This window comes from Trichosurus vulpecula, chromosome 1 (assembly GCF_011100635.1).
Source record: "Trichosurus vulpecula isolate mTriVul1 chromosome 1, mTriVul1.pri, whole genome shotgun sequence".
Lineage (NCBI taxonomy): Eukaryota > Metazoa > Chordata > Mammalia > Diprotodontia > Phalangeridae > Trichosurus > Trichosurus vulpecula.
Window position 1 is genome coordinate 204,377,150 of NC_050573.1, and position 26,723 is coordinate 204,403,872.

Consider the following 26,723-nt stretch of genomic DNA (forward strand, 5'->3'; position numbering starts at 1 on the left):
ATACTTCCCAGGACAATTCCTACTTGTGGGTTACTACTCTCTTTCTCTTATACACATAGCCCTACTATGTGTTTTCTTAATGCCTAGAAGAAAAAAAAAGTATTGCAAAAGGTAGAAATGTCTTCTGAACCTAAATGAAAATCTATAAACAAGTGTAGTACTTTAAAACCGAGTAACATATAGCTAACAAATAGCTAACATATACTGATAGCACTTATTATGTAGCAGGCACTGTGTAAATCCTTCATAATCACTTTCTCATTTGATCCTCAAAACAACTCTGAAAGGTAGATGCTATTATTATCCCCATTTTACAGATGAGGAAACTGAAGTAAACAGAATTGAAATGACTTGCCCGGTGTTACAAAGCTATATTGTATCTGAGGCCACACTTGAACTCAGGTTTTCCTGAGTCTAGGTCCAAGTTTCGATCAAGCAAACAGTTATCATCACTATTCCAGTAAATTTGATTGAGAATGATATACTCCATTGATAAACATTTGTTAAGTGCCCACCATCTTCCAGGTACTATAATAAGTTTTAGGGAAACAAAAAAGTAAATAGTTCCTCTCTTCAAGGAGCTTATGTTCTGATGATGAAGACTATGTGAACCAATGTAGGCATATAAAAGATACCTACAAAGTAAACACAAGGAAACTAAGGGAAAAAGCACTAGAAGCTGGAAATGGGAGTGGATTCACTCCCCTACCAAGTGTGATGGAGGTTGAGTGCATGCATTACATCAAGTGAAGACAGATATGCTAAAATGTAAATGTAAATTTTGAATGCTATTTGGTGTAAATGGAATAGAAAGGAAAAGTTTTAACTTGTTAATGTAAAACATTAGTTCTATATAATATGAAACATTAGCTGTCGCCATCTAGGACCGAGTAGTTCTGATGAATCCTGATTATAGGATAGGAACTCTGGGCTGGAGCTGATAAAGGGTGGAATTATGTAGTAACATGGGGGAGCTTAAGAGATTTGATAAGAGAAAGGGAAAACTCCAAAAAAGTCCAAGATGAGAGTTTTCTCATTAACAGTAGAGAAGCTGGGACTACTGCTCTATTTAGAAATACTTCCAAAGCAAGGCCAGGAGAGAAAGAAGGGAGGGGTGAGAGGAGGAGCTCATCAAGATAGGTAATCAAATAATTTGTGGTTAAGTTGTTTAACCATGTCCAACTGTTTGTCACTCCATGGACCACAGCATGCCAATGCTGCTTATGGGTTTGTTTGTTTTTTTGGCAAAGATCCTGGACCGGTTTGCTATTTCCTTCTCCAGTGAATTGAGGCAAACAGAGGTTTAAGTGACTTGCCCAGGGTCACACACAGCTGTCTAAGGCCAAATATGAACTCAGGTCCTCCTGATTTCTGGCCCAGCACTCTATCTACTGAGCCACCTAGTTGCCAATCAATATCCATGGCCAAAGCCAAGGGAACAATGGCTGTACAGAGATTTGGAAAAACACATGTGAACACATGAAAGCTATATTTCATATAAAAAAAGACTAAGAAATTCAAGTACATGTAGAAGAAGGGAAGTAGAATGGTGAACAGTCTAGAAACAACACAGTACAGGGAAAAAACAGAAAGGACAGGGATGGTATGGTCTAGAGAAGAAAAGACTAAGGAAAGACATAATAGTTTTCACATATTTGAAGTTCAACTTCAACTTGAGGTTTCGAAAAGGTAGAGCTAGTAGGAAAGAGGAGAAGTTATGGGACAGAACTTTCAGTTTAATATAGAGGAAAATGAGAGCTATCCAAAAAAGGAACAGGTTTCCTTGGAAGACACTGAACTTGACACTGAAGGTATCTAAGCAAAGACTGGATTGTCCACAGGCAATGTCATTCAGGCAGCAGGACAGTGAGTTTTCTCAGTACAGCTTCTATACGAGCTTTAAAGTTTTTCTAATTCTAAGCAACTACGGTATATACCAGGTGCTATGATACCAATAACAGAGCAAATCAATGTAATGTTTTCTTGCATTACTTCTTCCTTTTTAAAAGTTTAATAACTAATGTTTAAATCAAAACTGAGAATATGTACTTTAGGACAGACCAAGATTCCAGTCATTTCAAGGAAGTGAAGGATTCACAACTCCAAATGTATTTATGTTGACCATAAATATAAGTAATATTCATAACAAAATATCAAAAACCATGTGAAAACTTTGTATAAAGCAACATATTATGTTACAACTATGACTTAAAATGTGTATTCCAAGGACATTTTATTTTTAGTTGCAATGTTAAAAAATCATTTCTTGTGTCTTATGTGAGATGACCATGTTTATTAACGTAATAGGCTAATGTCTTGACATCTTCATGCCTGGAAGATGAACACAGTCACATTGATCCTGACATAAATAATAAAATACACAAATTCAGACATCAAATGTCTTATTCAACATAAAATGAACATTACAATTTTAAAAAATTTTCTTTCTAACCAAGTATAAAATATTTTCCATATGTGATTATGGTAGTATTATTCTTAGTTGCAGATAGAAGGGATGGTATAGAAAAAAATAAATATACTAAGAATAATAAAACAATCATTTTTTAAAACCAAAATTACTATTTGACTAAACATCACAGGAAAAGACTCATAATATGGTGATATAACTTAATGTCTATACATGTAGCAAAAAGATTTTAAGCTCTTTAGAAGAGCAAGAGCAAGAAATAAGCTTGTCACCACCATCCATTCCTTAGGTCTTGCTAAGGGAACTTCCTATAGCACCTGGCGTATACTCAGTATGCTGAGAATGGACATTAATGGGATTTGGGATCAATATATTCATCCCAAATCTAACATGAGAGTCTAGGGAGTAGTAGTTGGGGCAGAAGCAAACTTCAAAAAACAGATTTAACCAAAGCCTTGGGCTTTTACTGGTTGTCTGTGAATGGCTAAGGGTCTGACACACAACGGAACTAAAACACACCCTAAAGTTATAGGATAAAAGAGCTAAGACTTCTTCCATTGCCTGTAAGAAGCAACAAAGTAGTTGTAATTCAAAAGAAAATCAGCGGATGGAAGTCAAGAGCAAAGTAGTAGAATATAAGCAGATAGCACCTCACTGATCAAAGTACAGTAGAAGATAAGCAAGACTCAACATGACAGTCGACCAGCAAATGGCAGAGCAAGAGAGGACTTCCAGCACAGAAGATATTTAGATAACGAAGTTACCCTACATACAAAGGTTCTCTAGGTGTATGAATTCGCAGATACACAGCTGCATGTATTACCTCTCCTATTGGTGGTATGGAAATGTGTGGGAGAGTTTGCCCCTGTATACAGGAAGGAATCTGACAAGTAATTTATCTTGCTTGTTTAATTAAATGCCTTTTACTTTGAATTAATGAGTACATCAGTTGGTATGGTAAAAGAAAAAAAAACTTGGCTAGGCATATTATACATTATTTATAATACTTGTTTTTTTCCAGAAGGTTCTATTACTTCTCTAGGTCTTGATTTCCTCAGCCATAAAATGAGAAGGTTGGACTAGATAATCTCTCATGTAAAAGGCTGTGTACAGTACCTTTTTTGTGGTATGAAAGAACTGGAAAGCAAATGGGTACTTATTGATTAGGGATTAGCTTAATGAAATTGGCATATGGATGTGATGGAATAGTATTGTGCCATAAGAAACAAGGAATATGAGGAATTCAGGGACACATGGGGAGACATATGACACAATGCATAGGGAAATAAGCAGAATCAGGAAAAAAACAATATATACAATGGATCTACATACAATTTCTTACTAGAAAAAAATGATAAAATGAAACTGAACGCTGTGTAATTTTAATAACTAAGCTTGACCTTTTTGAAAAAAAAAAAGAGAAAATTTTCTTCTCTACATTTCCTAGAAGTGGGGGTTTATTGGTATAGAATGTTGTATATGTTTTCAGATGTGTTTGATGTGTTTCTTGGTTTTGCGGAACTTTTTCTTTATTGGGGAAGGCTTGATAAGTAGGAGAATGAGTTGTGTATCTGTGAGATTGGTTGAAAAAAAAAAGAAAATTAAACATGCTTCAATATAGCAGTAACTACAAAAATATGTGCACAGGAGTTCACCTCTGGTCCTTAATGAACCTTTCTGGCTTCCTTTGTGTAGGAAGGAAGTATGATGTGTGAGAGCCTAGTTCTACCAAGGATTGGCTTGCCCTTCCTTCCTTCCTTCCTTCCTTCCTTCCTTCCTTCCTTCCTTCCTTCCTTTCCTTCTTTCTTGTCATTGATAAGTAACTCAACATTTCTAAACCTCAGGATACATATGGCAAGGATGTTAAATATCAATATGGGATTATAAAAACGCCTAATACAATATGTAGTCAATATATCTTTAATAGCTGTGACAAATAAAGAGGTCAGTCTGGTAAAAGTTAATTTGGTGAAATAAACTTGAACATAATTATCATTATAATCTTCAATTCAAAAAAAGGTAGCTATGGTTAGAATCCATTATGTTTGTTTGTCAGGAAAACTTCTAGCTCAAACTTTTTAACATGTAGAGAGCCACAGACATCACTATCAGAGAAAAATCAGGTATCTAAAAATCAGTTATCTAAAAATCAGGTATCTAAACTATGTTTTTGAATGAATGTTTTATGCTAAAACATTTGTGTGTTTGGCAAATCAGTCACCCTGCTTTGATATCAGGATATAACTTGAACTGTTACTCTCGTGTCACTCAACAGCAGCCCCTACTGGCCAATTAAAAAGAACATAAAAGGAGTTATGAAGGGAAACCAATTGAACACTGCTCACTGAAAGTGATTGACAAAAATGTTACTCTCAGACTCAGGGACCACTGAGGAACTGGTGCTTACTTCATTTTCTAAGGTACGAGTTTCATTTAAAATTCAGTTTCTTCAATATGATCAGACATCTTGAAAAGAATCATGATAAAGTCTAATTTTAATTTGCAAAACCAGGTGACAGCTGTGTAAGTCCATTAAGATACTGTCCAAAAATAGAGATCCATTCCAATAAACTATTATTTAATTTTCTATGAAATGCAACATAATTAAATTAATCTACGCTGCTTGCAAAAGGTTCTTGCCTTTTCCTTTACAAACAGAAAATCACTTATGCTAGGTTTTTATTTCAGGCACACACTAAAATTATGATTCTTGACAAAAGGAAAGAATGACTACCTGCCAATCAATCTGACATGCTATTGAAAGACTGGCACTAATAGCTGTGACAAGAATGAACCTGTTTGAAGCAAAGCTTTTATTTTTTTTTTTTAAAGAACTAGACCAGCCATCAAAAATATCATTTTATCTAGCTGGGGCCTAAGCTATACTGTGCTATAGTAAGAAAGAGCTGTTAGTTGATTTAAGTGACTACTTTACCTGGAAGGATTTTTACTCTTTTAAAATAATGCATTTAAGCACTTTTTCCCCCTCAGAAACAATGACAAGTATAGAAAATCCTGAACATCTGAAAGGATAATAATTTTATTTTTCATATTTTTCCTGACTAAAAACTAATAGCTTTTTATAGTCATTCAAAGTGTGTTTTTATTACAGATATTTGTTAACATGTGATAGAGTAAGAAGAACAATAGCTTCTAAGCATGAGTACCGGTTCTGTCACTTCAGAGTAATGGGACTCATTTAACCTCTTTGGGTTTCAGTTTTCTCATCTGTACAATGAAGGGTTTTTGACTAGATTATCTCTAAGGTCTCTTCCCATTCTAAATTCTATAATTGAATAGGTTGGTGGTATTGGAGTTTTGGGGGTTTTTTTTGGCTTATATGGTTTTAAAGCTACAAGTTCATCAGCAAAAATGTTTAAAATTTTACTTCCTCTTTTCAGGTATGGAATAAATAAAAAAGGGACAATAATGGAGGAAAAAATGTGTTTTTAAAAAGTAGTCTTCTGTTCTAGCTAGAAAATAATTTAATAAATGTTAAGGAATTCTCAGTTTATAGGATTTTTTTTAATCAGAGAGAAAAACCATTATCTAAAAGTTATGATAAATCATGAAATAAACCTTTCATTATGGACCACATTTTGAATATGTACAATTTCCCATTATCTTTGGCTTATTTTGAAAAGTCAGTTAAATCAAGATTTACATGTAAGGCAGATACTATAAGTTATAAGCCCCTCGCTATAACAGGTCACTCGGAGAAGGGACTGAAAGATGATTATAAAATAATCTTCCTTCTGACTCAAAACTAGATCCTTAAGTGTTAAATAAGATAAGGTAGAAGACACCAATGAGTTTTTAAACCAAAGTTTAATACCAAAATTGGTATAAGAATTCTTAAAATGAAAATTGAATTGAATAAAATTATACTAGGACAATTATACACAATGTTATATACACTAAATTCTGAATTAAAGCTTTCTCATTGGTGTTAAATAATAAATGTGAGTTTCTTGTATAATCCAACTAACTTGTGGCACTAATTGTCACTGAAAATGAAAAGCTTCAATTAAAAAAAAAAGGTATCTTAGAGTATTAAGTACTTGTCAACACCTATTTTGTTTTCTCCTCAAATATGGCTACATTTCAGTTGTGGTTAAAATGGATAGCCTTGGGAGATACTCTGTGTGTGTATGTGTGTGTGTATATACATATAAATTTCTAAAAGATGTAAAGTGGGTTGAATTGAACAGAATAAAAAACACTATATAAATGCAAAATCCTTATCATTAACTGATAAAATCACATTGTTGCCACTATAACTTCCAACAATCAATTTTTTCCTTAATATTTTGATAAATGTGGCTGTCAAGTGGGATAAGATCACAATTTTGTTTATTTTTAACTATTTGAACTTTCAGGATTTGGTTCATGAATATTGCAACTGTTAGTCCAGATAAGATCTCAATTTTGTCTGATGTTGATGAAGTAATCATAAAGCAGTTTGCCTGTATAACCTTGTTCCCTCAAGAAGAAGTAAGGGAAGGATGGAAAAGTTCTATGAGGAAGTACGGGAAAATACTGTATTTTAGCCAAACTACTCATAAAAGCACAGTAAAATATATTAGAAAATGAATGAATGTGACTTTTAGGAAAATGTTCTAACTCACTGATTACTGCAAAAGAGAAAAAAAAAAAGAACAAAACAGAGCTTCCATACTTTTCTCCTCCACTATATAGAGACAGGGACATGCTTGAGTTACAGAGGGCCTGAGTTCCAAAACAAATGATTAATTGAACTGCTTTCCCATGAATTTCAGATCTCTTTAGCCAATCATAGAGGTGTTGCCAACAAAACTTGCATTTCAATGGTGTTCCTTCAACTTTCTTTTAAATGTACTAAATGTCATTAAGGATTTTACAGAGCATTAAACTGCATACTAGAAAGGAAATTATTTCAAGCAAGTACTGTATCTTTTAGACAGAGTGGAACTAAAAGTCCAAAGTATGATAAGAATTTAAACCCAATAATCTTAATGATAGAACAGTTAACTATGACAAAGAGACACTTCTGGTCGTGTGTGTGTGTGTGTGTGTGTGTGTGTGTGTGTGTGTAAGTACACATACACATACACACACACACACACACACACATATATATATATATATATATATATATAAATAGCTCAGATTTTAAACACAAATTGATATGATGTAATTAAAAAAAAAGAAAACTGAGTCATACAAATTAAAAAATACAGATTCTTTTTGGAACCCATTTTGCTTTTCCTCCTATTGAAAATAGTACCTCCCTCTACCAAAAATCTAACATCAAAAAACCAAACCCCAATACCATAAACAGCAAAACAAGAATACTATTCTGAATTCTTTTAAATCAACAATAATATTGTTGATTTACACTTATTGACATACTTAATTATAGAATCTAGATGGATTTTCCTAAGAGAAGCAGTAAATGTTACTCTTGTTTGACAATAAAGAAAGTGAAGCACTAAGAAGTTAAGTGATTCAACAAATTTCACAAAAGTGATGAACGACAGCATCCTGACTACAACTCAAGCTTTCAGACGTCTTGCTTAATACTTCATTTTCCACTGGGTTTTCAAGCAAAGGCTGGATGAGAATTTACATGATAGGTATGTTGTAAAGGGCATCCATTTTCAGGTTTGGGTTGAACAAAATGTGCTCTGAAATCTCTTCAAACTCTAAAATTCTGTGATTCTATCCTTCCATCATGCAGCTTCCCATAATTAAAGAGGTAGGATAAGACATTTTCAAAATTGTCCAATGCATAAACCCTTCACCTTCTTCCCAAAAGTCCTCTTTAAGCATTTCTTAAAATTACCTTGGCAATAAAAATTACATTAGCTTCAAATTTCCAAAAGCCTATTGGTTCCTCTTTGTGACTAAAAATGCAAAATAGTAAGAGACAATGGTACTAATGTGTTTCTTGCATTTTCATGCCTACTAACTATATTAAAAAGCAACAAAATCAAGAAGGATTTCAAAAATACTAGAAAACAGAATAACCTCTGTAGTCGTTGAACTAGGAAGATCAAACTAGCCTTCATAGGATGGCAAACTAGATAGAATGGCCAAATGAAACCCATAAAACCCTTCAATTATATCTCAAAATTAAATAGACAAAAAGTAGTTATGCAGTACAGAAATAAATACTAGAAATACATAAATAAAAGGTAGAAAGTATGCTAACCAATAAATAAATGCAATTTAAACAGTTTACGTTATCATTCACTAAGGAATTGTATTTAACGGGAAAAAAAAGTCTTGACCAAGTCTATCATCTAAATATAAATTAATATATTTCTCTTAAAAAAGTAAAGAAGAGTAGATTTTGGTTAACTACCCAAAACATATACAATAGCAACAACCATAGGTGGCAGTTAGTCTTGAGGGCACTATGATTACCAATACTAGTAAATCAAAGAGAAATAGTTTTATGACATTTTGCTAGTAGGTTTTGGTATATGGAAGTTCTCTATCTTGGACTTCATCCAAGGGCAAGAAAAGTAGTTATAGAAAGTACCAAAAAGACCCTGTTACAACATGATCTCTTAGGCCTGTGAAAGCAGTTTTATAGCAAAAGTCTAGAATATTTAGATATGGGTTGTGAAGTAAAAGTAGATATGAAAAGCAGCAAAAAAGAAAAAAAGAATGAATTTAACCAATGTGTGATGTACGAGGCTAAAGAATCAAACTGTTGAACTGTTAATTATTTTAGGAAGTCTTTTGTTAACGAGCGAAATACTAGGAGGCTGGAAAACAACGAATCCAGTCTGAATGTTAAAAAGAAAGAGCGAAGAGGCTGAAAATTATAGACCTGTAAGTCTAACAACTATATTAGGAAATAAATTTGAGATGATACTTATGGATGAGCTTAATGATACATTTGGAAAAGGACAATTTAATAGGTGTGAGTCAGAATGGATTTACCAAAGGCAATCGTGTCAGACAAATTTCATTCGTTTTTTGGGTGAGATAATAATTGGTCTATATAAAGGAGAGCCAATAAGACACTGTCAGAATTTTCTGAGATTTTTTTGGACAGAGTTTCGCAGAATGAATTATTGTACCAACTTTTGTGACACAGGTCAGGCACCAAACTAATAAAATAGTATGAAAGAAACTAGGTTAAAAACAGAGGGCCTGGGAATCTTAACGAAACTGGCTTATAAACTGAGTCCCACAAGGATCTATATTGGGACACTAATATTTTTTATTAATGATTAAGACAATCTGTAAGATTAGCAAATTTGCATATGGCACTAAATGAGGGGGTGTGGTTAAGACACAAAAGGATGTAGCTGTTTTACAGGGTAACTGTAATAGATTAGATAAATGGGCTCAGAGGTGGAATATGAAATTTAATGTGTCTAAGTATAAAGTGATGCACTTGGGTAGAATTAAGAAACCAGCTAAGTATAGTTTAAATGGTACTGAATTAGTTATTAAAGGAAAGAAAAAAGATTTGGGGGTTTTGATAAGAGTAAAGCATTCCCATTCTTACTGTAATGACAAGGAAAGCAAAAAAAAAATGACATAAAATGATAGCTACTATTAAGTTGCATAAAAAATGAAGAATTCTGCTGCCACTGTAAATAAAACTACTAAGATCCCAATTCATTAAGATTTAGAAGTACATAGCTATATGTTACTCTATACATATAATGATTTAATGAAAAATCTTACTCAAGATTGATGACAGCAATTATCATATAGGAATAATGATAGCTAATATTAACATAGCACGTTAAAATTTACAAAGCACTTTACAAACAGTATCTCATTTAAGCTTCACAACAACCTGTTGTGGGCAGTACTAGTACTAACGACATTTTACAGACAAATAACCTACTATATGTATTAGAACCTATTCTAGTCCCTGGTAAATCTCTTGGCCATTCTCACAGTTGCAGAATACCCAAATATACGAAGTACTGAACAAAAAGCTATGAGCAAACATCTATTTACTGTACTCTATCTCATGGTAAAGCATGAGTCTGAGTCTGGAGTATCTCTCAGAACAGCCATGGTTAAATCAGAAAATCAGAACATAAGCAAACTTCATGGTCCCTTTTTACTTTGTTTTGCCATTAGGTCACTTAAGAGGCACCTGGGTAGAGGAATGTACCCCTTTTGCTCCAGGAACGCTTCTTGGAATACAGTTAAAACTATGAGAGTAGGTCTCTCAATGACAGCAGGTCCAACCAATGAGCCAGCCACTGAGTGAGCTAGGAGCTTTCCCTGCTACGCCTCTTCAAACAATTATAGTGTTTAAAGATCTCAAGGAGTTGACCTGGAAAGGAACATAAAAAAACATCTCTTTGCTTTCCCGACCATTCACTGCCATAAAATGACTGGAGAATAAGGAAAATTTTTCAGAGATAGGACCTTAACATGTGCAAAAAGGGAATGCTGGAAGGATAACTTTTCCAATTGCTAAACCTCTATTCTACTGTATAGGTTGATCTGATGCACATTTGGAGATTTATACTATCCTGGTCTCCATCCCTACAAAGTCCTCATTTGAATGTAAAGACTATCTTCCAGTAAATCTCATTTGGACATAAACAATTTGTGTTTGGGTTCACTCTTTCCTTTCCTATTGCAGATTCTGTTTTAACACAAAATCACTTCTTTGGAGAGGCATTTGCTATTTCTCATTTTAAGTAAAAAGAATCACATATACTAAAAACAAGTAGCAGTAATTCACCATATTCGTATAACTAGCAATTGGGAGAGCCTGGATTTGAATTCAGATCTTTCTGATTGTGAATTTAGCACTTTATTCACTATGAAAACATAACATGAAACTTAATTACTTGAAACAGATTTCAGAAAGATGAAAATTCTAATGATGATATAGTCAAAACCCAAAGGAACCAGGAATATTTCTTCCATCATTCAGGAACCAAAGAATTCCAACAACATTATTTTGCAATATCTGTCTGAGAATATCTGGATAGATATTTTCAGAATTCACCAAAGTGCCTATCAAGATTTCAACAGGATGATCATTTAAGAAGAAATATTATGATAATTACATTAATACCTAGGCTCTATCAATTGATGTAAAGGAAAAACTTTGCTGGTGTCATCTGGATGTCCTACCAAGAACAATGGGTTTAGCAGCAGCTACCAGCATAATTCCAATATACTGTACTTTGACCTCTTCCTTGGCCGTCCCTTTCTCTGTTTTGATAGGTAAAAATGAGATCATCTTTTTTCATTTGGCTAATATAGCATACTATAACTTTTACAAATAAGAAAACTTGTCTGTACATTAATCCTAAGTGGAGGTCAGTTGATCTCTTCCATGTAAAAAAAAAAAAAAAGAATTCAACAGTGACGCAATGAGTAAGAAAAAAGTGAAGTTGATTCAAGGAAATGAGGTAATCTATGAACAAGATGCTTTCAACACTAAGATAACCAAGTTAAGATAAAGTTTGGAATGAAATGTATTTTATTTCAGTAAAGGAATAATTATGAAGCCATGATGAAAATATTTAATTTGATTAACATAAATTCTATGGGGATTTTATAAGGCTTTCTGTAGAATGGAGAACCAGAATATCTTAGAAATTAAGGGAACTCAAATAGTCATCTACTCCATTTTCTTATCTTCTGATAGGGCTGCACAGAAAATCAGTGCTTACAACATACTTGTAACTTCTTGAAGGAAAAAAAATTAAGGAAATGTGAAATAGTTTTAAAATAATAAATTTTCTTATTTGTCAAAAATAGAGAAATGAAAGTGGATCAACAGCTCAAGTGAATGAAAAGATTTCACAAATAATGTATTTCTTAAAAAAAAAAAAACAACACCTAGCCAAAAAAAAAAAGAAGAAGAAGAAATTTTGGCTAAAAAAAAACACACACACACACACATATTTCTCATGCACATAACACTTATAACCACCAAAATACAAAAATCACCATTTTTTTTTCCTTTTCCTTGCATTTAAAACATTTTGAAATGCATGCGTAGTCAAGTGAGGACTAGAGCAGTTTTTTTTTGTTTGTTTCTGTCCTAGGATAGCAGTAAACTCCATCTTCCTGCTAAGAATCAGAACCTTTTATCAAATAACTGCGTAACATGATTCACTGGATTTCAGCTCACAAAATTCCCAGCACATTAATATTGTAGATAGGAGAGAATGTGGCTAAGAGAATCCTTCAGGACTGGGCATAAAACATTTCTAAGATTTTATATCGCCACATGAAATTTTACAATACCACCTATCATGAAATTCATAAACCAGGAGGGTTGACACCACTAAAAAAATATGTGTGTACACATAAATAAAAAATAGCAATAATTTGATTAAATTATATTGATGTATGCAATTAAGGAGATTGTTTTTACACTTCCTCAAAAACAATGATGGAAATATGGAGTAAAAATTACAGAACCATGGCATGAAGTTATTTTAAATACCTTAATCTATTACACTGAACCAAGTTTATCAAAGTTTAAAAAAAAAAAAAGGTTTTCAACAGGGGTATTCTTGTACTACTGAAGGAAATGGGAAACAAAAGCTCCATCGTGCACTCTGGAGTAGGCTGCATGGGGGTTTCTTTTGTGAATACACTGAGGAATATTGCTGTGACATATCTTGAAAGAGTGTTTTAAACAAAGTGTTACAGAAATACTTAGAGAAGCTACAAAGAAAGTGGGATAAAATTTGTTTTTATACAACACCTTTCATCCCAAAGATATCCCAAAGCACTTAGCCAAGTAATGAATTCTATGTTGCCAGTACAATGAATCTGTAAGCAAAAAGCAGGTGCCCTTAGCGTGCATAGTAACGGCACGTACATATTCTTGGTATCTAGAATTAGCTTTCTTTTTTCTTTCTCTTCTTTTCTTTTCTTTTTTTTTTTTTTGAAAAAGAAGGATTTTAGTTAGGCTATCCTTACGTTTAGAGAAAGCAATCCATTTTAAATTTCCAGCTTGACCACTGAAGGAAGAATCAGTCAATCTTAATATTATTCCTAGAAATGCATGATGAGCCACAATACTGTGAAATTGGTACCTTCCTGACATATAACCTCCTCAGTTCAGCTTGTTTGGCTGTGACACCTCTTGGAGTACTTGCTCTTCGAGGTAGCATTGCTGAAACCCATAATGCCATCCATCCATATTAATGAAAAACCCAGAGGTACTGATGGGCTAGCAGGTATTTCAACATGACTTTATCTATGTTTATCCAATAAATTTGATAATATATCTAGTTCAGAGGTGGGGAACTTGCAGCCTTGAGACCACATGTGGCCTTCTAGGTCTTTGGGCGCAGCCTTTTGACTGAGTCCAAGTTTTACAGAACAAGTCCTTTTATTAAGGGGATTTGTTCTGTAAAGTTTGAATTCAGTCAAAGGGGCACAGCTGAGGACTAGGGGGCGACATGTGGCCTCAAGGCCACAGGTTCCCCACCCCTGATCTAGTTCAAAAAGCTTTCAATAATAAAGCTTGCCAATGAAGGAAGTAGAAACTGTTGCTGAAATAACCAAATTGTACAGGTATAAGTATATAAAAATGCTAAAAGGACACAACAGAAGAAAAATAAGTATGCTAATATGCACATATATTACCTAACACATTATTTTTATTTTAACTAAATTTATCCTTCAAATTCTATCTCCATTCAAACAAGATATTTGCAAAAAAGTATATGCAACAGTTTCTTCAATTTTTTTTATACATTCCTTGATTCCTATTCACCTAAGTATAATAATCTACTAGAGAACATCACATGTACCTAACAGATAAAAAAAATTCTGAGAGAGACACAGAATTGGCAATCAGAAAATATTTTTTCTGAACCGAAATTAAAAAAACCAACAAAAGGTGACATTATTTATGCTGGTTGATTGATCTATGTTTTCTAGATCACCTGGGCTAGAATTATTGAAATGGCTGGGCCATAACAAATGCTCTCTGTAGGAGGCAACTGGGATACCTCCTACTGTATGTCAGATAAGAATTACAAAACAAATTTGATACATGAATGTAATAAAGTATTAGAGAGCTATAAGAAAGACAAGCAAGAAGAATATGAAGACTCATGGAAAGACATGGACTAATGCAAAGCAAAGCAAATAGAGCCAGGAAAGCAAGAGACACAATGACTACAATAATATAAATGGAATAAACAACAACTTAAAACAGTTAAGAAAAGAAGGTTAGAGAATTACAAAGAACAGGCATGAGAACTATTCCCTGTCTTCCTTCCCCATCTCTTTGCAGAGAAAATGAGTTCACAGGTTTGGAACACTGCATATAATACCAGATTTTTCTGATGTATTAACTGCTGGATTTTTAGTTTCTGCTTTCCTTTATTTAAAAAAAAATTCTCTGAATAAGAGATGGCTCTCTGGGTCAAGGTGGGAGGTAGGGAGGAGGAGGGATTCAGAACAAAATCTGGGTGATATACAAATAAAATATATCAACAATAATCTATTTTAAAAATAAGAATTTTGGAGGTCAGATATAGGAATTAGTAGCACTCCATATTTTTTGTTTCTCCTCATCATTCATGAGCCTCCACAGTTATTTAGTTTCTTTTGGGGACAAACTTATGTATAATGAAGCCAAATTTAAAATGCAGGTAGTACTTCAAGTCACAACAATTTTAAAATATACATTAGAAAATTTAGTATTAGGTCAAGATAGTACATTTTATATAACTGTGATGGCTTGAGTTCACTTCTGTTTTGTATTCACACAGCTGTTAATCTCTGTGTTATGACATGATTATTCTACAGTATTTTCTCCCCACCAAATGTGATTAGAAAGACCTGCTTGCATAGTAGAACAGAATAAAACTGATCAAAAGCATATCCTGTTTCCTTTTAAAGTCTTCAAGCAGATAGTATCATGGATCGATTAATACTCTACTTCGATCAGAAAAAACAACAGGGATACCAAAAGGGTATCATTCCAGTAGCAATCATTTAAATATCAATATTCAGAAACAAACAAGCCCATCAGAAACAGCTCTGGTGCCTTACCAGCATGTAAGTAAGCCAGGTCAGGGTTTTCAATATCAGGGTGCTGTTCTTTCAAGTGGTTACGGAATTCCACAGGAATATTTGTTCCATAGTCACATTTGGGGCAGTTGTACATCTTGACTCCTTCATGTTTACCGGTATGTAAAATATGCTTGCGGATATTTTCTGCACAATTTGATCTAAGTAAATAATAAAGACAAAAACAAAACAATATTAATATACTTAGTTCAAACAAAAATATACACAGTTCTTTCTGGAGCCCATCTTTTAAGTTTATCTTTTACATAACTAAGGAGAACTTCATTCACTGGCTTGTACGTACACTTCCACACTTCACTGGCTCTAGGATCTCATGAAAGGGAGCTTCCCGACCCATGTCTCATCATCCTGCACAGCTCTTGTGCATATTCGACAAAGGAACCTGCCAAAAAGGAGCTTCCAGATGAGAAGGAGGCCTACCTGCAGATCAAAGCAGATTCTCTACCTCCTGGTATATGGGGGGGGGGGGGGGAGGCACCTTTGATGGGCTAGAAAAGCACCTTCTTGAACTAATGGTTTTAAATGCATAGGATTATAAAGGAAACCAACTCTACTGAAATACGTTTATTAACACTAAAATAAAAAGTTCCCATACTCCAAGTTAAAAACTCATGCTCTAGATTTTTTTTATATTTCATGGATATTTAGAAGAGGAAAATATAAAATCCCAGGTACTAACTAAGAAAATTTTAATAAACTGAATTTGGTACAACTTGGAGAACATTGAAGAAAAAAATTATTTTCCAGGTGAAAAAATTCATGTTCAATGAATTTAAAACAATTATTCAAAAATAGCAACAAAACCTGAAAAAAATCTGACAGCCTGGAATTGGGGAGAACTTCATTGTAACTGGGGTGCTCCTGAATAAGACAGTCTTCATCTTGAATGTTTATGTTAAACAAGCAGTTCAAAGACCTAGATTATTTTTCATGGTAGTTTCTAATTAAATAATTTTGTGTGATTGTTTTCAGATAAGAAGGTAAATTCTCTGTGGAAAAGAGATGCATTTATTTGACAATGACTAGTAATGATAATAATAAATATACTGATCTTTATGTTTGTATATCTACATAATATATGAATATACCCATAAAGGAAGGTGAAGATTGTACAACTACCTTGTACGCATTTACAGCAAAGAGAATTTGCTATAAACGGAGTTGTAGAAAGACAGGTACATTAATATATTGTTTGGTGGAGTTGTGAAATGGTATTTTGAACCAAAGACTCCATTATTGGGTTTACCACAAGGAAGCCACTGATTAGAAAAAAGCTCCCATATACTCCAAAATATTTATAGCAGCACTTTTTGTGATAACTAAGAATGAAAAACAAAGTAGATGCCCATCAACTGGGGAAAGACTACACAAATTGTGGTGCATGAATGTAATGGAATATTACTATTAGAGGAAATAATGTGTGATGAATACATAGAAACATGGAAAGATCTATATGAACTGATGCAGAATGAAGTAAGCAGATCAAGAGAACATTGACACATCAAGTACAACAATGTAAGCAGAAAGATCAACTACACACACCCCCCAAATAAAAAGTAAATGTAACAAAATTATAAAGATCAAGTGGTACTCAAGTGAAGAGATATGAGAGGACTCCCCCAACCTATCCCTTCGTGGAGGTGTGAGGTCCAAAAGTGTTACACATTGCACAGGTTTGCAGACTTTTTCAATGTATTGACTGGCTGTGCTTTTTGTTTCCTCTTTAAAAAACACTATTTGTTATATGGAATAGCTCTCTGCTGGGGGAAGGAGAAGGATGCATGGGATACTATATAATGTAACAGAAAATATCAACAAAAATATATATTTTTTTAAAAATTAAGACCAATTTCTAGATCAATTTCATGGTTCCTGAAAACCAAAAATTCTATTTTTTACTGACTCGATTCAGTGGACAGTCCCAAATAGTTCTGTTAACTGAAGCCTTCCACTTTATTCACAACGTAGATACCACATTAGAGTCACCCCTAAATTCACCATTGTTTACTGACATTGGGGAGTAAAAACAAAAAGCTAGTACTGTACTTAATTAGTACTGTTTATTGGAAATGTCAATTTTGTTGTACTACCCATATTATTTCCTTGTACAAAATGCTAGGTATTAAAAGTCACCAGAGCCAATCACCTGTCAAATGAAGAAAATAAAATTACTAAAATACACACATTGTAAGGTATGGTACATACTTAAATTTGGGAAAGAAATAGCAATGTATCCTATTATTGAGTGCATGAAGAAACAGATGACTTTGGAAACAGAATAATATCTTATTTTCAAGAAGGGCGTACCCTTGACAAAAATAAGCTGATATCTCTGAGAACCTAAATAGAACGTAGACTCTACAATAAAACAGTCAAGACAGGGTTGATAACTCGAGAAAGTAGGAGGCCTAAAAAGGTGTTTTATTATTTTTAAAAATGCAGAAGAAAGGGAGAAATAAGAACTGGGTGACTTGATAAATTAGAGAACATGCTGAGAATCACTTATTGACATTTATGCAGAAAAAGCAAGACAAGTGTTTGCCATTCTCCTGTAGATTGTTATGGTGTGCCATCTACTTTATTGTAATAAGTAGAGTCTGTATTCATCATATAAGATGTCCCTTTATAGAAAAGTAATGGCAAATGTTGATGGAGGATCAAAGCCATAACTGACATCATAATCTCTTATACTAAGCCTACCTGTATGCTACATAAAATTTTTAGCAGATGCTAGGTAACTGGGAAAGAGAAAGCCAAAGAGTAACTTTTTCTTCCCTAAGGCATCAAAACATGGCAGTCAACATTTCAGAGTTATCACTATTAATTATAAGTCCTCTGATCATGGAATGACCAGATGGGACCTACAATGAAGTTCTGAAAGCCAGTCAGAGTATCATGGGATCATAGAGACAATCTCTTAAAGTCATTTAGTAAAAGCCTCTTTATTTTACAAATAAGGAAACTGAGTCCTAGAGAGGTTCAGTGACTTGCCCATGCACACAGGTAGTCAAAGCAAGGATGTGAACCAAGGTCCTAGGATTCCAAACTCATCATTCTTCTCTTTTCGACCAAGGTATTCTCAGTCTACTAGAAGGCCAGAGAAACAATTTTAGTATGATGACCTTAAAGCTTTACTATCTCATAAAGAAAGTAAGGAGAAATGTTTTAAGCTTGGTAATGAGCATCATTTCAAAGAAAATGTTTTATCTGTGTATTGCCAGGGAATAATAGGAGTTATCAAATTTTTACTGTATGTGTTACTGCTTAGAGGCAGCCAAATGGCATAGTAGATAGAGTGCTGAGCCTGGCATCAGGAAGATCTGAGTTCAAATTTGAACACAGATATTTGCTAGCTGCATGACTTTGGCCAAATCACTTAATCTGTTTGTTACCTCAAGTGTTCTCAACTGGAAAAATAATCTCCCCAGGGTTGTTGTGAGGATCAGATGAGATAATATGCCTAAGCACTCAACACAGCGCCTGGCACATAGCAGGGACTATGTAAATGTTAGCCATGATGGTGATGTTAACAACTAGAGTTGGGGAGAGGGGTAGCATGATACAGCAAGAGCTCTGTATGTGGAGTAAGAGGGGCTGAGTTCAAATCTTAGTTCTACTGTCTATCTGTGTTATCTGTGTTATCTCTGCTCCTGAGTTTCTTCATCTGCAAGATAAAAGGACTGGACTAAACTACCTTCTGAGGTCCCTAGTAGCTCTATGATCCTATGGCCCAGTGAAAGGTTAAAAAAGGATAAAGTAGACAGTAAAGTTATAAGAGAAAGTAGACACAGCTGCAAACCAATAAGCACTGTTCATGTTTAGGACTTGAAGGACAGGTAGAATTTCAATGGGCAAAAGCAACTAAGCTTTAGGTATGAAGTACACTGCAGTGTGGACAAAGGCAAGACGTTTAGTGTGGCTTGGGGCTAGAACAGGATGGCATGACAACTGTGTATACTATAATTATAGGTATTTGCGTCTTATTTCACTAATTAAATTATAAATTTAATTGGGCCAGGGACTAAATCTTATCTAAACCTTTCAGCTTCTTCAGGATGTAGCAAAGTGTTCTGTACTTAACTATGTGCTTAAAAATGTTCACTGAATAAATGAAAGTATGAAGCTGATGTGAAAGGGTGGGGTCAGAGTATGAAATGCCTTAAATCTCTAACTAATATATTTTGAATTTTTTTTAAAAGAAATGGGTGACCACTCAAAGGATTTGACTGGGACTACTAACAGGATCACAGTTATGTACTATACTAACATGGCATCAGTATATAGATTAGATGAGAATGATGGAGAGAATGGAAGTGGAAAGAATGACTAAAATTATTGTAGTAGTGACAGCAAGAGATAATAGGTGATGGCTGAATGAAAGAGAAGACAAATGGAAAAGGTATTGTAGAGGAAGAACTGAAAGAATCAATATGATGACTATTCCACTGAATACAATAATGCTCTCAGGTAATCTTGAGGAGCATAGGCCTCTTTGCCCCTACACTAAATGGCCTCAAGATGACTACTACTTTTTAAGATTACATATTTGCTTCATTTAGCTTCTCTCTTGCTTGGATGCTAACAACCCTCAGCTTTTACTGTTGTCTCTAGCAGTCTTCTCAATGTCACTTAAAATGATTTGGGTTGGGAAAAGTTTATTTGAATTTTAGTAAAAAAGATGCCCCAGACTGTTATCATTAAAAAGTACATGGAATGTGCACATTAACATATTATTCAGAGGCCATTTTTCTTACTTCTTTTTTTACATTCCTTCTTTCTCTTGCTCATTTTATTTATTCATCTATTTATTTATTTATTTATTCATCCATTCATCTATTTATTTATTTGTCCATTCCATTTATTTATTTATTTATTTGTTTGGCATGCTCCCTGTTTTTTGGGTATATTTTGGCTACACGTGGCTCTCTGATAAAACTTTTATCGTAAATATAGCAAGCTTTTTTGGAACAACCAGAACCATAACTAGGAATTTTTGTGTCCAGGGTAATTTTTGTTTCCCTGTTCATCATCTGGTACTTTCCTATTTTAACTAATTATTCTTGCTAACTAGGGGTGACGTTTGTCTTTTTTTTTTCTATACTGTAGATAAACAGTAAGTGCTGGAAGTATTCTCTGAGCATGACATCCTAGGGCAAAGGCTCAGTTTTAACCTTCTGTAGGAAGAGTTCAAGGAATGATGTTAGGATGTTATTATACAGAGGACGGTAAAGAAGGAATTTCTCAGGGTGCAAAATAAAGTTCATTTAGCATAAAGGGTCAAGAATGTTACGGAATAAAACTAAGAGGATCAGCATGACAGAGTCTTGGAAGGATGTTCAATATAGTTGTCTTAATTGTCCCATTCAGGTCCACATAAATCCATATTCTTCTGAGGATATATTATATCCCCTAAAAGATAGTTATAAACAAACAGATTATTTCAGTTTTTATACCTCAGTTTTCATCGTTTCCATTACTGCTGATATTCTTTAATTGCCCTATACATTGTAGGTGCTTGATAAATGACTCCTGAATTATTTGGCTAAAATAAAGAATTCTCAATTTTCAACTTCTTCTCAGAACATATATCATTGATTTCATCCTTCTAATTTGAAATTGTTAACCTCTTTGACTAGAACTTTTAGAGTAAATCTATGCCATATATTTTTTTTAATTCAAAGACAAAGCAGTGTTGTACTTAGATATTTTTTCTATAGGATAACTGGGTTCTTAAACTGGCATACATGAACTTTTAAAAAGGCTATTTTGATAACTATATTTCAATAAAATTGTTTCTTTTGTAGTCTTATATATTTTATTTTATGCATTTAAAAACATAAATGGTCCGTAGTTTTCACAAGACTGCCAAAGAGATTCATGACAACAAAAAAGCTTAGGAACTCCTTGGTTAGAGCATAATTCCGCCCCCTCCAAATTCTAGTCCTGCCAGATACATTCTGCAATTACTCAGTCTTCCCACTAGATGGGGCTCATTTGAAGATGAAATGTTGAATTTATAGTTAACCAACAGGATCATAGATAACAACAACTAGTACATACGTAGTGCTTTAAAAGGTTGCAAAGAGAGTCATTTAGTCTAACTCTTTAATTTCACTAAAGCCTAGAAAGGCTAAATGACTTACCTCAAATCACACAGGAAGCAAATGACAGAGGTGGAATTTGAACCCAGGTCCTCTAAGTTCAAATCTATCACATGCTATATCATATTGCCTTTCTTAGGAAATCAGAGATGTTAGAAAATTAGTAACTAGTGGATTAAGGCAAGAGAAGTAGGTATTAATGTCCTTATATAAAATTAAGATGCCTCCCTCTCCCAACACACACTTTCCAAATTAATTTGAAAAAGAGTACTTACGCAGAAAGGAGGTGAGATAGACTTTAGTGATGTCACATAACTCTCTGTGTCTGTTTCCACATCTATAAAATGAGGGCATCTGATTCAATGACCTCTACTTCTATAATTACCGGATTTTAAGAATTACAAATAGCATGGTTATTTTAGGGGCATCTAGGTGGCCACTGGACAGAGTGTTGGGCCCAGAGTCAGGAAGACTCATCTTCCTGAGTCCAAATCTGGCCTCAGACACTTCTTGGCTGAGTAACGCTAGGCAAGTCACTTAACCCTGTTTGCCTCACTTGCCTTATCTGTAAAATGACCTGGAAAAGGAAATGGAAACCACTCCGGGATCTCTGCCATGAAAACCCCAAATGGGGTCACAAACAGTTGGATACAACAACAACATGGTTACTGTGTATTTTAGAGGTGGTAGAGTAGATAAATCCTGTGTGGTCTAGTGTCCTCGGAATCAGAAAGATCTGGTTTCGAGTACTTGGCAAATTTTAAAGTGCTATATAAATAATAGTTATTAAGTTTTGCCTTTGACACACATAGTCTTTGTGAATCTGGACAAGTCACCTTAAACTAGCAAATCTCTAAATAAGCTCCAGAGTAGTTGCTGATCTAACTTGGTAGAGGGAGATTCTTCAGTAAGACTTTCCTTCCACAATGAAATTAAGTCTGGCCAATTTTTTCTGTCCCCTCATGTAAAAGGGGGTGGCTAGACTATTTTCTAAATACTACTAATGGACTACATACAGGATGTGACTTGAAGCCACTCTGCTGTACTACTCATTCCATATTCTTTAAAAAAAAATACTTGCTTATTTCATAATTGCCATCCATTTCTTGAAAAACAAGGATTTTGTAATCCAGCATATGATCCGGCACTAAACATGGACAGGAGATGTTGACACTTGTAATCAGCCTGTCCTCAAAGCCTTTTCCTTTCCTCTTCAATAGCTGAATTGAATACAAAACTGAGTTCCCAGATTAAGTAACATTTCACCTCTTGATTGGCCTCCACTTTTGAGTAAGTCAAAATTACACCCTAGTTTCAATTTCCTGAAGAATCATCCCTAAAGAGCTTCATGGATCTGCTAATTTTATTTTTTAACAATGTATCCCTCTGTTGTCAAGGTGAACTGAGATTCATGGTAGCTTTTATCTTACCTACTACTTGGGTATTGATTTAAGAAAAACCCCAAAACAAAGATTTTGTAGAAGAAAAAATTCAAGAGTAACTATTCATATTACAAGAGGATTCCTTTAAATAATGATAGCTCCAGTGTGTTTAAGTATTTGTTTAGAGATCATTAACTGCTTCATTGAAAGGCTGGGAGAAGAGAAACTTAAAAGATAAAGTGTTAGGAGCCATTGCTAATTAAAGGTTAATTAGAAGTGCAGATATAATATCTCTCAAATTATAATCCAAATTAATGGGAAAATAAGACTTGATTTATAAAGGCTGGATGCAAATGCAATTTTTCAAGGACAAGACTATTTTGATACATAAGTGAAGCAAGAGCTGCCCTACTTCTTCATATCTATTGTACAATCTAGTACAATGCCTCAGCTGAGAAGATGTTCTCTGATTTATGTACGACATGTTGGCTTCATTCATGGCACTATTTACTCCTGCTCTATTAAATTCCATCCTATTAATTTTGGTTCATTTCTTCAAATATAAATATTCTTTTCAATTCCAAGTATATTCTAATATGCTACCCATTCCATTCAATTTAACATTAACAGAAAATTTAATCAGCATAATCTATTATAATATTCAGGAAAATTGTGAAAAGACCAAAGAATGCTGAAAATACTGGGTGACCCTTACAAATTATGATTCTACCTTATTACAAACATGCTATGTAGTCTTTTGAACTTTAAAAAAAGACCCGATGAAATGCAAAATGAACTTATTAGTAATTATCTGAAATAATGAGCTCTTCTACTAGACTATGAGCAAAGCAAGAGAGCCTTAACAATCTTTCTACTTTCCTTAGCTCCTACCATAGCATCTTTTACACAGTAGATACTCAATAAATTTTTTGCAGAATTAAATTGAATCTAGGCTATAGAGATCAGTGCCTTTGCCACTAACTAGCAGTGTGACTTTGGGCAAATGCCTTAACTTCTCTGATCCTCAATGACAAAATGAAGATATTATAGGATTAAGAACTGTTTTGGTGATTTTAGGTGGTTTGTTTTAGTTTGGTCCATAAGATCACACAGGTACATAGAAGATGGTTTGGGTTAGAATGGAATTAAGGTCCTCTGACACGAATTCCAGTGTTCTTTACTCTATAGCATTCTGCTTCTCTAGAAGGCCAAAGTGGATGATTCTTTAGAATCTTCTCCACTAAAAAATTAGATGGTTCTGTTTTAAATGCTATTGGTATTTAAAAGTATCTATTGGCAAGGGTGGAAATTAAAACTCAGTTCTACTAGCATTTGAAATTAAGTGCACATGGCATGAGCCACATAGAGAATAACACGGGTAAAGAAGATTAGAAAAGTAAAGTTTGAAAACTAGTATAGAATTCAGAAAGTCTTAGATATGGGGAAAATTTCTTTGAATCTACCATTTTATGAAGAGAATCATTGGGAAAATAGTAACCAAAATATAAACACTCAACTACTCTACAGATCGACTAATAATTATATGTACTTTTGCTGCTATCATCCCAATTAATTTTAGACTACAAAAACTAACAACCAATAAATTGGCCTCAGAAGATTGCTAGTTATGTAGCCCTGAGCAAGTCACTTAACCTTTTTGCCTCAATTTCCTCAACTATAAAATGGGGATAATAACAGCACCTACATCACAGGGTTGTCGTGAGGACTGAGTAAGATAAAATCTGTAAGGCACTTAGCACAGTGCTGGGTACTAGATGAATACTTATTCCTTTCTTCCTTCCTCTCCACCCAATAGAAGCAGGCAAAAACACAAAATGGCTCTTATTCCTATGTGGCCTATTGATGACCCTGTAGTGATAGTAGTAAGGTGGCATAAAGTAAGGTACAGGGTGCTAAGAATCACACTATACTTTGACCATCTCCAAATATCACTGTAGGTATGTGCCCTTTTGTAAAAATAAACTTTTTTGCTATCTTGTTTTCCTATCTTTTATACCTCCTCATGTAGCCCCCTCCCACTTCTTCCCAGGGTCATCTTCAATAGTGATTGGTTATGTAGGGTAAAGAAAAGTGAAGAATCTAGGATAATCCTGAAATTATGAACCTAGGAGACTCGAAGGATGGTTGGTGCTATCTTTGATAGAAATAAGGAAGTTTTAATGGGTAGGATGGAGATATAAATTTATTTTTTGGAAAGGCTGGGTTTAAGATGTCTCTGGCACATCCAGCTTGAAATGCCAAATTGGCACCTGGTACTGAGATTATAGGACTGAAGTTCAGGGGAGAGACTGAGTCTGGATTCACACACCTGTGGGGGGGGGGGCGGGAGAGAGAGGGAGATAGAGAGCGAGGGAGAGCGAGAGGAAAAAAAATAGAGAGAGATCATGATCATTCTTACAGGGACTGTAGTAAACCCATGGAAGCTAACGTTGAGTACTGAAAGGATGTAAGGGTATAGAGGAAGAAGAGAAGAGGCCCAGTTACAGACCAGAATATGAATGATGAGTCACCAAGGAAGACTAGAAAGGAGGTATTAGGTCAGATATAAACCAGAAAGAAGAGCATAGTGTACCCAAAAACCGAAAAGAGAGTATTTAGGCAAGGATGATCAACCATGTCAAATACAGCAGACAGAACAACAAGAAGGTGAAGACTGAAAAAATAACATCAGACTTGTCAATTAAGAGTATATTGGTAGGTTTGGATTGGGCAGTTTCAATTGTTTTATGGGATCAGAAGCCATATTTTGAAGGGTTGAAGAATTAGAGAGAAGAGGAAGAGGAGGAAGAAAATATCAACTTTTTCAAGGGGTTTGGCTGGAAAAGGGAAGAGAGATTTGACAGATCTATTTATGTTTGTTTGTTTGTTTGTTTTAAATGGGGAGACTTGTGCATGTTTAAAGCCAGGAAGAAAAGGAGATATGGAGACAATTCAAAGGTTGTAGGATGATTGCTTGTTTATTTACTGAGGTGACTTGAGTTGTTGACCTTATTACTGCTAGGTTCCTTCTCAACCTTAGGGGCAATTCTGGTGAACTCAGCCCCAGGTAATTTTTGTTTTCAGGTTTATCATATTTTAGGCCAAATCCTCTGCATATGCACTTAATCTCATCATTTTCCATTTCCTCCAGCAGACTGCACTAACAACTACATTAGAATACAAGCTCCTTACAAGTTGGGATTGTTTTATCCTTTGTCCCAATATCCCCAGTATCTAGTACATTGCTTGACACATTCTAGGTATTTAATAAATATTTGTTGACTGACTGAAATCCAGAGTGTCCAAAGAATTAAACATAAGAGTCACCCAAAGGACAATGGAGAGGTATATTAGGAGTTGGCAGCAATACATTACAAATGAAGAGACAACCAAGAGAAGTAACATATAGTATTATCATCAAAGAGATAAATTGAATAAGGCATCTCTCTGGTGATAGTGCCTGCAATATAGAAAACACTTGACAAATGCTTACTGTATATATCACCAGAAAAAAAAAAAGACAGGATGACCATATGGTAAAAACTTAAGAGTATACAAGCTCCCTTGGTATCTAAACAATTTCAGAACTAGAGATGGTCCCCAACATGTTGGGGAGATTCCACGTAGAAGATTTTCTGGAAAACATGGATACGAATTGCCTAGTAAAAGAACAGAGAGGAGTTGTGATCTAATTTTTGAAAAGAGTGTCTTGATTGATGGATTCACCTGTATTGAAATATCACTTAGCCTACAATGTCTTCA

At 34.4% G+C, this 26,723-nt stretch overlaps 1 protein-coding gene across 1 annotated transcript in view; it reads right to left on the reverse strand.

Moving 5' to 3' along the window:
• The window catches only part of ZNF407 (zinc finger protein 407), a 558,544-nt gene that overhangs the window by 164,200 nt on the left and 367,621 nt on the right, over positions 1-26,723 (reverse strand). Inside the window, exon 7 of the mRNA XM_036759309.1 lies at positions 15,440-15,618. Coding sequence (XP_036615204.1) covers positions 15,440-15,618 — 179 coding nt within the window. The remainder of the gene's footprint in view (positions 1-15,439; positions 15,619-26,723) is intronic.